General features: G+C 45.5%; 1 protein-coding gene across 1 annotated transcript; it reads right to left on the reverse strand.

The window, feature by feature from the left end:
- Positions 1–1782: 1782 nt before the first annotated feature.
- On the reverse strand, positions 1783–6664 carry LOC120654926 (alpha/beta hydrolase domain-containing protein 17C-like). The gene is made up of 6 exons (XM_039932605.1): positions 6127–6664; positions 4060–4096; positions 3748–3984; positions 3630–3677; positions 2226–2668; positions 1783–2093 (listed from the first exon to the last, which is right to left on the reverse strand). The coding sequence occupies exons 1-6, from the start codon at positions 6522–6524 to the stop codon at positions 2018–2020; spliced, it is 1239 nt and encodes a 412-aa protein (XP_039788539.1). The 5' UTR covers positions 6525–6664; the 3' UTR covers positions 1783–2017.
- Between the last annotated feature and the right edge of the window lie 5255 nt (positions 6665–11919).

Raw genomic sequence — 11919 nt, forward strand, 5'->3', positions numbered from 1 at the left:
GCCCAACCGCCGCATAACTACCCTAACTGTAACTGTAACTACGTACCAACCTCTTCCTCTGAATATGACTGATGACACTGGCTAGCTAGCTGCACGAATCTGAGCTCTGAACAACGGAAGCGAGCGAGCGAGAGGGAGGTCGATCAGGAGCGGAGAGGCATGCGGAGACGGCTTTAAAAAGGGGGGACTGAGCACGGACGCCATTGGTCAAAGCTTCGGGTTCCTCCATGCATCATGGTGTGCGCCTGTAATTTTAAACCCTTTGCTCGCCAGTTGGTCATTGGCCCGATGGTAAGTCTGTCCCTTGTCGCTTGTCATTTGGCAAGCTGCGTCTTCCGATGGCCGGGTTCAGAGTTGTAAAAGAGCCCCGAGGACGAAGATCCTGATGCCGTGGGGGGCCAGCGCAGCTCGCGTGCACTTTCAGCTGTGAGCGCCGCCGTCGCCGGGTTCTGAAAGGGAACCCGTGGGTTCGAGTTCGACTGCGCGAGGCGAGGGGAGGGCGGTCGGCGCGAGGACGCGGTGGTGGTGTTCGGCCGGGAGAGGGACACGCGGGCGTGGCTGCCCGCGCCAATCATGGCGGCATGATTCCGGAAGCACGAGCACGCCGCGACCGCGAGCGCGAGATGGGCGACGTGGTGCCGTGCCTCTTCCTGGCCGTGCAAGTGCGCCCAGTGGTCTTCCCCGGCCGTGCATAGGCGGCGCCGGAGGCCCGCAGCAGCACGTGCACGTTCGCCTCGTGTTGCCAATCACTTGTACCCGTAACACGTACGATAGCACTGACAGTAGCATGATGTGATTGTGTACACAATCAAAGATCTTCCTTTGATCGATTAATTGGCAACAGGGGAGCATGGTTTTGTCCTTGATAACGACGGACAGATGGTCCGGGACGGACGGCCTTCAACTGGCCGCAGGAGGGAACAGGGGACGACAGAGGTACGTGCTAGGAGTTCCACTTCCACGAGTAGTCGAGTACATGCTGCTGCTGCAGCACTTGGGTGCGACGGTGCGTTAATGCCTAGTCGTACTCTACTTGCTTAACTACTTGCAGAACCGATAGTTTGTACGCCATTCCATTTCAAATTATAGATCGTTTTGATATTTCTAGGTGCATAATGTTTGCTACCTACCCGGATAGAAGACAGAGGTTAGGAAGACGCCGTGCGTGCAGTCCACGGGAGCACAGAGTCGTCCAGCAGCACAGCAACGGCACGTGCCCGCCGCGCCACAGCGGCGCGGCCACCGACGACCCGGGGAGGAGGCAGCGGGCGGGCCAGGCGGTGAGTCGGCTGGCGCCGGCCGGCCGGCCGGCGGGCACCGCGCCCGACGTCCTACACGGACTACACGAACAGTCCGGCAGCCCGGGCGGCGGCTGGCGCTCGCGCACTCGCACGCCGCGCCCGCCCCCAACCCCGAGCGGGAATCGTGAGGCGCGGGCGGGACCGCCGCAACTCGAACGTGCCTTGCCCGGGAGGGAGTGCGCGTGCGTGCGTGTTCGCCCTTGGTTCAACCAACGCGCTGGGGGGACACGAGGGCGCGCGCGGCGATCCAAAAGTCCGTCCGGTTTCCTCCCTCCCGGGCCCCACGTCCTCGCCGTCGGTCGCCGCGCCCACACCTGGTGGCGGTGGCCGCCGGGCAAGAAGCGTCGACAAAGCCCACGGCCTGCAAAAGACCAGCCTTACCAGGATCCTCCGCAAGAACCAACCAGCGAGTGGAAAACATATGGGATTTTTGGGACCTGACAACCAGGGTCGTCACATCACTTGGCAGTGGACGCCTCACTTATCAACAAATTATTATTTCACCTTAAAGAAAAGAAAGAACAATCCAACGGAAACAATACAAGCCCCCATTGTATGCAAAAAACACAGGCGCACGCACACCTCCCGCTACAGCCCAAACCAATCACCCAATTGAATAAGTTACACGACGGGAAAATACATACAGACGCTCCCAAGACTACCCTTTTTTTCCTCTCTGTCGCTATCCGCCCCCCTCCCCTCCCTACCTCCTCCCATCAGCTCCCGGAAGTTGCTGTCACCTTGAAACAATCGATATTGCACAGCCTCACCGACTTCATCATGCCCCCAAACCTGTTTTACACACACACAAACACCAGTTCATCACAACAGTCAAGAAACAAAGGAAATGTATTTCGTGCGACATAGGTTTGTACAGCATGCTATGCAAAGGATATTTTGGAATGCTTGCAAGGTGAGGCGTACCGGTCGATGCTTTTCCTCGGCCGATCAGGCTGGTCGACACTGACCCGGGGCTTCTCGGGGTGGTCCACGCTCTTCCTGCCCTTGTCCCGCCGATCCGTGCTGCCCCTTGCCTTCTCCCGCCGATCCGTGCTGTGTCTCTGATCTACGCTCGGCCTCGCCTTGTCCCGGCAGTCTATGCTTTTCCTCGAATCATCCGCTGCGCATTCGGGCTCCGTCGGGGCACGGTCCGACGGGCCCGAGGCCTCCGTAGACTCGTCGATCGGAGGCGGGGGCGGTGATTTCTCGATGGCCCCCACAAATTTCTTCAGGTGCTTGATGTACTCCGGGTACAGTTCAAGGTTACAGTGGTTTCCGCCTTTGATCCATAGCGGCTCGTACTTCACCTTAGCAAGTTCCCACAGAGCCCTCCCGTGGGAACAGTCAACAACCTCATCCGCTGTACCCTGAGACAAGATATTGTATTAAAACCACCGAGCATGTGCATAGTTTTCCTACATCTTGACTGGAATGAACAGGTTGTACATCATAAGGAAATTCTAGCAAAACTACTTCAATAGATGACTACTGAAATAACAAACCATTAATAGTCATAATAAAGGCCTAGGTTTCCATGTTTACAGCCATAATACAATGAACAGGCTGCGCACTGGAAATTTTAGCCTGCTACCTACAACGATAATTGTCCCAGGTACAGGACACTATCTTTTTAGCTCACCAAACCTAGAAACTTTTTATCTGCATTATTAAGTCTTTGAGCCAAGAAGTAGCATTGATAGTCCTATATTTCATTGCATGAGGACAGTGGCAAGCAAGCATACATTTATGGGTTGCAATTCATTAACAAAAATAACCATGAGGGGTCACAGTGTAACAATTCTATTCCTCTTATAAAGGCTCGGTTGGATCTTTATGAACAGATCTTTGCTTGCGGAGGGACAGTTATGGGGTTATTTAAGTAGAGGATAATGTATTATCCTATAAATTTTGGTGTCAACAAATACATATTAATGAAGTGTTTTCAGAAGCTAGTAAATGTAAGTATGTAACAAGTTCTGATGCAAGTTTTTTAAAATAGGTCTTAAAAAAAGATCACCTAACACCAAGACCAGAAATTTAGGTTCCAAAATAAACAAGTGGGGCCTGTTTGGATAGAATTCTTACTAGAAGCCCCTGGACCTATATCATTCAAATACTGCATAGTCCACAGCTTGCCAATAAATTAACCACTAGATATTTCTAATGATGGCACTTGATTGTCACTCTTTTCTGAGAAGCCTAATCGCCATAATCATATGCATGCGTTAAAAAAATCAAGAAAGAGTAAAAACATGTATGTCCTTGAAAGTACAGTCCAACTCTATATGACAAGGAATTGCTGTAAGAGTAAGACTGAAGAATACTCACATGTATCACTAGCACAGGACACCTGACTAATGGAATTTTGTCGATATTCTGCAAATACAAATTAAATTTAGATTGATTAAGTGATAAATAAGATTCAAAACAAGTCTAAATTAGTTACCTTGTATATGTCAAACCAGTATGTATGTTTTACAGGATACATCACTCTTAAGCCAGACAAAATCGGGCTATGCAGGACAACTGCTCTCAAACGAGTTAATCGGGATGCTAAATCCAAAGTAGGACCACTGCCCACCGATTGGCCATAAAGAATGATATTATCCTCAGAAGCTCCATAGGTTTCTATGAGGCATCTGTATACAGCTTCTATATCAGCATAAGTGTTCTGCTCACTAGGCTGCAGTATTAGGAAGAACATAAAGGATTAACATCATGCACATCAAGATCAAGTTAGAACCATAAAGGTGTGTACCTTCCCAGAGGATTGCCCATAACCAGAATAGTCATAGCTGCAAACAAACAATAGGTGAGGTATTAATATTTCATCCAAATAGGCTCGAAAAGAAGTTCATCCCGTGGTTTCCAAAACATAAGGCGCCAATAACAAAGAATGACACTTAACTACGTAAAATTGGCAACATAGAATCACTTCAATTCTGCATAGCCTAGTGTTATCCAACCATTAATGGTATGACACTTAAGAAGCTATGCATGAACACATTTCCCTGTAAGAAATGCCGATCCTTTAATGCTGTCATTAATCAATATAAAATAATTCTACTTAGATCTGGGATGATAAAATAAAACTTTATAAAGGTCATGTTCATTTTTGTTTAAGATGCTTCTTTCAGAATCATAGCTAATCTTCAAAAAAAAACTTCATTTCATGAAAAATTAAACCTCACAGCAGATAGCATCTAAATAAGTTCATGCAAAGACATTTCAGTTTGCTGAATTGCACTTAGCGAAGGCCCTTATTAGTGTCCCAGGCTAGCAACAAAAGCCCTACGGACCATGTCAGCAACAGTCCTGATGTTGAACTTATATTACTCAGTCAGCACAAGCATCTAGTTTAAGTAACCACACAACATGATGTTCTGTTGCAAAAATTATGGGCATAGAGAGGACACAAGTAGGTTCAAAAGACAACAGTAACAAAAAGATGAAACAAAATGTTGATTGTATTAATAAACCAGATAATAAAGCAACAAAAAGCTTGAATTAAAGAAAAGGAGGACAAGGCAACAGACGATTCCTCCTAACCACAGAGTTTTATATTAGCTACAGCTGCTAGATTCACGGAATCAATCAATGGTTCACATCGGCAATCAACCACCAGACACCAATCATCAGGCACATTAGACAAAGATTGCTTTACTTGTTTGTTTTCCTCCCCTAAAACATGGACCTAAAGTAGAGTTGAATAAAAATTTAAAAACAATGGTTCCTCAACCTGAGCTATTTCACCAAAACAGAAGAATAAAACAAATGGGCTAAAAGCCAGAATCTTTAACAAAGTATGCTCAACATAAAGCGTGGAATGGTCCAACCAGAAAGATGTGCCATTTCTACTTAAAGAACAAAAATACTAAGATTTGTGTCTCCTACTTTCCACTTATGGAGAGTTACCAGTTATCAATAAGTAATTCAACTGCTTGAACATGTCCTCAGATAGCGCATGGCTGAAGATTTGCAAAACTATTCCTCAAATGGTACTTTTGACTAGCAATTTCACCATTGGAACTTTGCAAGCACTACCAGACAGAAAACTGCATGCATGTATGAATTAATTTCATACTACTATATGCACGTCATATCAGCATTGTAAAAAAATTACTTTGTTTGCACCGCACTCCACTGGCGAACCATTCTAAGTAAACCAGGAAAACACAGGTACAATTTATAACATCAAACAAATCAACAAAATTATGCGGAAAGAAAACCCCAAAAGTAAGCAAACAAACAAAACCAGGCTCCCAGCCACTACGCAGAGTCCAGTGAATCGCGAAATAACCTATGAGGCTATGACAATAAGATACTAAAAATCAAGATCACTGTGCTATCTAAGATTGAATAAATTCCATAGGTTTCAAGCACTCGCCTCAAGCAGATATGCCAGTGATCAACTCTTCCCCGGAAATCAGATGAGGCTCGTGCGGAAAAAATAGGAACTTCTACTAAAACTACAGAAAGCAAATCCAACAAGATAGAGCCCTATCCCAGCATTAGCACAGTTCATACTCAGTTGATGAATGCTTCGAGGCAATTGTAAGCTTGCATCAGTTAGTTAAGCTAGGAGGCAGCAACCCTACTGATCCGCCGAGTTCCAACATTATGCATACGAGCCTCATTCCTAACTTGAGACGAGATTGTAGCTCCGATCCAGAGACGCACGATCAGGAAGATCCAGGGCAACAACGGAATCCACCGTCCCAACAGCACATAATCGCATGGGCGGAAGCATCGCGTCCCAATCTGGCCAGACCAAGCCCAATCGGAATCAGGGGGAGAGCGCCGGAGCGGCGGGCGAGTGGCGTACCCCATGAGGTTGACGTTGAGGTGCGAGCTGAGCTCGACGAAGAGCTCGTACATCTGGCCGAGGTCGGCGGCGTTGCCGTGGGAGTAGAGCAGCGTGAGCTTGGCGCCCGCCTGGCGCACGTGCATCGCGACCACCTCCGTGCCCCGCTTGGTCCGCAGCCGCCGCGCCTCCACGTTGCCCCTCCGCGGCACGCCGGTGAGCTCCACCACCCTGCTGCCGCCTCCGCCTCCGCCTCCGCCTCCCTTCTCCTTCACCTCCTCCCCCTCCGCTGCCGCCGCCCCCGCCGCCGGCGCCGCGGCGGCGGCAGGGGGCGGCGGCGGTAGCTCCACCCCGTACGACGGCGGGTTCGGCGGGAAGAAGGCGAAGCGGGCCGCGACCGTCGAGGTGACGGCGCCCATCTAGGGTTAGGGTTTGCGGCCGGGCCGGAGGGCGGAGGGGCGCCGGGGGAGAGGGAGGGCGGAGCGCGTGGATGTTTTTCGGTTTCGCTTGGCGTCGTTGAATGGAAGGGAAAGAGAGAGAGACGGCGCTCTCCGCTGTAGAGAGAGAGTGTTCTCTCGCAATTGTGTGTGATCTTTGCTCCAGTTTTTTTTTTTGCAGGACAGGAGAGGCCCGGCAGTTTGAAGCAGAACGGGTCTCCAATTCAACAACCTCAGCAGAGCCAGAGCAGTTTAGGAAAAAAAAAAGAACGAAAATGACGTGCAAATGAGATTTGTAACATTTTGGAGCGAATTATAGTCTAAAGACCTTAGAGATGGTATATACATACACATACAATATCTACATGATAATTGTAACTGCATGAGAATTGTAACTGCTATTCGTTTAGATGAAAGGTGATCTTAATTTCATCTTTAGTATAACTTTAGTAATAGTGGACTCTATATAACTTCCCTTTTCGCCCCCTAGTATTTACTGATGGTTTTTGGTTGCTCGGTAGAGCACCTAACTTGTGTATTTGTGGGGATAACTCAACGAATGGTAAATGCACTTTGCACTGTTTTAACTATAATCATGGACATAAAAGCGTCAATCTTATAGTAACAATTCGATTTACGTGGGGTACATGGGTGTAAGGCATTCAGAGATTAATCCATATGAAATAATATGAAACCATTAGATTTAAGATGATTTTTTAATACATACTGAGTACAAAAAGGGAACATATGCTATGGAACATACATTATCTTAAGTCTTAATATTTGAGAAAACTATTTTTAGTACAATCATTTCAGTACAATGAAGTTGGTTTAAATATGTGAGATGTGAATTATCAAACCTCTAGTTACTCCAACATGCTTTGCTTCTTAAGTTGAACTTGAGCGCTGATCCATTGCTTATTTTATGAGCAATATATCCTTATGTGCCATCTGCCATAGTACCAATGCCTTTGTCTTTGGCATTATCGAAAGTATACCCGAATAAACAGCATCAGAAACCAAAGATGCCAACCAAAACAATGCCATGATGCTAGGCTAGCAAAGCTCAGAGAAACCTCAGAACAAAAAACTGAGTCGCTATAACACCTAAGCAAGTCCTAAACTAGTAGTACCACCATTAACACGTACAATCATTTCTCGACATCAGGAAAAAAGGGGACAAATCATGTCACATTTTGGAAAAGTCATTTATGTGACCATGCCCATCAGAAGAAAAGCCGACACCATCACGCAATATCCCAAAAGTCCAGGGACCAATGCTCAGCTGCAGCGAGCAACCCACAGCCTTGAGCTCGACGTCGACGCGCTGGATAATAAGCTGCAAGCCTAACCCAGCTTAGGTCATGCCCCACGATGACACGCCATTGTTCTGGACTCCACCCTCTGACAACCGGGCCACACTGAGCCCGGTCCCACCGCCCAGTTTCAGGGGCCGCTGGACCCGGGATCCAGCGTGTCATGTGCCGACGGCGCTGCCACGTTACATTAGTAGGCTAAGCCGATCGCTGTCACCTCGCTAATAATTTAACTTGTCGAGCGGGCAAGTGTCGCTTTTGGGAGAAGAGTCTCGCTCGCTGTGTGTCTGAAGGAACCTGCTTGTTTGAATAAGGCCATGTTTAAATCTTTACTCGTAAAAAAAAAAGTCACATCGAATATTGGTACATATGTATGGAGTACTAAATGAAGTCTATTTATAAATTTTTTTACATAGATGGACTGTAAATCGCGAGACGAATCTAATGAGCCTACTTAATCTATGATTTGCAACAGTGATGCTACAGTACCATCCGCTAATTATAGATTACCCATAGATTACTTAACATCATTAGATTCGTCTCACGATTTACAACTCATCTATGCAAAAAAATTTATAAATAGACTTCGTTTAGTACTTCAAATTAACAAAATTCCAACGCAAAATTTTTACACGTAAAGAACTAAACACGGCCTGAGCTCCTGCATCTACTGGTGACATTTGGGGCAGCGAACACGAGGTCAAAACGACGGGTTCCCCGGGGCAAATGGAGGTCAAACCTGCCTGTGCTGGAGGGCACCGAGACGTCTCGGTACGGGCCTTGATCCGATCTAGGCGAGAGATGACCAAATTTCACTCGAATTCATACGGTCTCCAAGAGATTCAAACGATAGAATCGAGTTCGTTGCACAACGGGTTTGATCGTTAGCAATGAGTCGTTTCAAAAAGAAAAAAAAATTCAGCAGCAATGATGTCTATCGTATGGTATCACAAACTAGTCGAGGACATGGACAAAACTTGCAATTGGTAATCGGTCCAAGTTCCAGCACAATCTGCAATGATAGAAGAAGCATAAGGGCCCTGTTTGGTTTACTGCTAGTACTACTAGCACACATTTCCCGAGAAAAGAATCTTCAATGCATGGAGAACTAAATGAAGTTTATTTGCAAAACCTTTTCACGGATGAGTGTAATTTTTCACGACGAATCTAATGATAGTAATTAATCGATGATTGGCTACAGTGATGCTACAGTAACCATCCTCGAATCGTGCTGTCAAATGCCTCATTAGGTTCGTCTCGCGAAGTAGAACACAGCTGTGGAGTTAATTTTGTAAATTACCTTTATTTATTACTCTTAATTATTGGTCAAAATTTTTGTGCTACTTGTGCTAACCTAAACCAAACAGGGCCGAGATGCCGAGCTGCATGTGAAATCATCCAGCTCAAGAATTTCAGAGCCACGGGATTCAATTCCAGGGCCTCCACATGTCATTTTGACCGGTCCCGTGCAGCCGATTCCACGGATTGAAAAATCTGGAGGAATCTTTGGTAGCATGCATGTACACTGCAAACTGCAGCTCGCCCGGTCCTTCAGAAATCACTACACGACAGGGGCAGGTTTCTCGTGGAAACAGTAGGCAATAAGGTTAGTCTCAGTGGAGGTTTCATTGAGAGTTTCATGACATTAAATATTATTAATTTTACTGACGTGGCAAGAAGAGAGAAGGATGGAGTTTCATGGGATGTGAGGAGAGTTTCATCACCATGAAACTTATCTGGCACGGTTACCTAATTTCCAGTCTAGATATCTGTATTCATGAAACTCCCACTGAGACTAGCCTAATGATCAGGACCCGTATGTAGATCCCATGCATCAAGCTCCTGACAAAAATCCAACTGCTGGCTACTTGCCACTATATTGTGGTAATGGCAACAAATGCCCGAAAGTTACTGCAGCACAAGTGCACAACTTGGGATCTGACAGCATCATTGCAATGCTGGAAAATCAGCATCTCCAGAATATAATATACATATCTTGGATAAGCTCAAGTGCTGGCAAAAGAACCAGAGTTCTGGATTAGGAATCATTGGGTAGAAGAAGAAATGTGGTAGGCAGATTTTACTTTCTTTTCCAAGAGGGCAACATGCTTGTCGAGCATGGACACTACCGCCTCGAACTCAGTCACCTGTTGATCAATAGCATCAATCTGCGATACGTACTCGTCAAAGCCTCGGCTTTTCTTGTTCAGCTGCTCCACAAAGACTCGCAGACCAGAAGCAACATCACCATAGTTGCTGTATTCCTGTGCTACGCGGTCATTCATCTTCTCAAGCAGAGCTAGCTGATTGTTAGTCCCCTGAAATCGAGAACCATGCAAGAAAACTAAGTACTGTTCTATAAATAAATTGAGATAGGAAGATGCTTGTAAACGCAAATGCCAGCATACAGCATATCAACACAAGTTAACCAATAACCATATAATCCAACCAAGGAACATTGCTGAGGGTTCAACTCCCATACAACAAAGGAAAATAATCCGCCTTTCATTTCAAAGGCCAGATTAGGGGGGAAATGGTTCTCGTAATTTTAACAAATATATTCATTCTTTTCAAGTAATTATTACCCTTATCCGTCAGAGTATATTGCAAGCCGCCAAGCATGTGTTAGTTGTTACTCAACATGTGGTACTAACATTTTTTTAATAAAACTGAAACTAATATTACTCTATATCTCAAAGCACTTCCCAGTCACGAGCCTAATGAAACCAAAAAAAATATCAGTGCTTGGTAGCAGCAAAAACACGCATCATATAAAGAGCAGTAGTCTTGCAAATAACAGAACATGCCATGACAACAATTAATGATCTTGATTCTAATAACACTGTACATCCCCTTTTGTTGTTTTGGACTACGGATCCAGTATGCCAAAGAAGATAAAATCAATATTTGTGAACGATAACAATCTAGTTTATGCTTCGGCACTCAACGGCTTACACACTTAATAGCCATTCCTTGCCAAGTCAAGTGAAATGATTAACTCCTACTGTGCAAAGTACTAAAGTTGTAACTATTGAGCTAGGTCAAGGTAGGGGTCCGTTGCAACTTCAGCCTACAAAAGCTGAGTGCGGACCACATATCCTAGGTTCCCAAACCTCAAATTCAAACTCGTACTCACCCCCCAGCTCGTATCATTTTCTTGTCAGGGTCCAGCAAAATGGAGGGTAAGAAAATTGAGCCATGCTTGTTAACTGTAAATATGAAGCGATACTGGAAACTACTCATGCAACTCAGTAATCAGGGATCACAACTAGCTGCTACATCACATCTACCAGTCCAACGAAATTCACTAATTGGGAATTCATTTCATTTAGACATACCAGCACTGCAACTAGCAATAGCCTCTTTAGCACATAAACTTTAAATACTTCCATTTGCAACAGGTGATCGAGAAGTTTGGAGGCTTAGGTTCAACCCAAGGGTTAGCACAAATGGGAGCACAGCAAATGGAAACATCTGCCATGTTGAATTCAGCAAGCATCTAGAGAAGTGATCATTTCCTGGCTTGCTGGATTATGAGGCGGCTGCACCTTCGATGTCATTTTCTTCGTGAAACTTCGCCTTGGAGATCCTTTAGTCTGATTAACGGCATCAGTGATTGGATATCAAATTTCTAAGAAGACGAGAGATATACTGGTTTGGTGTTACGCTTTACAAGGATGAAACTGGAGCGTAGAAAAAAATTGAAGCTAGTCTTTAGTTTTCTTCCTTTATTTTAAAGCTTTTTTCTTGTATTTTGATGTCATCTTTCGAGGTTTAGAGTCTAAAAATTCATGTAACTCTTGGTTGTATATATCCACCAGATGGATATAGAGACAGGTTTATTTCTTTATCTAAAAAATAATTCCATTTCATTGATCTTGGCTGCTTCTAAACCCTTTAGGGCAAGAGGACGTTCTGGTGTATTGTGATCTTAGGGTTGGGGTCCATAAATAGTTGGCTATAGTTAAAGCAATGCACACAATGGTATGATTAGGATTCAACTGCAAGAGGACGAGATGATCAGAGGGAGGAGAGAGAAATGCTTTATTTATTGCTTGTGG

Source organism: Panicum virgatum, chromosome 1N, assembly GCF_016808335.1.
Source record: "Panicum virgatum strain AP13 chromosome 1N, P.virgatum_v5, whole genome shotgun sequence".
Taxonomy (NCBI): Eukaryota; Viridiplantae; Streptophyta; class Magnoliopsida; order Poales; family Poaceae; genus Panicum; species Panicum virgatum.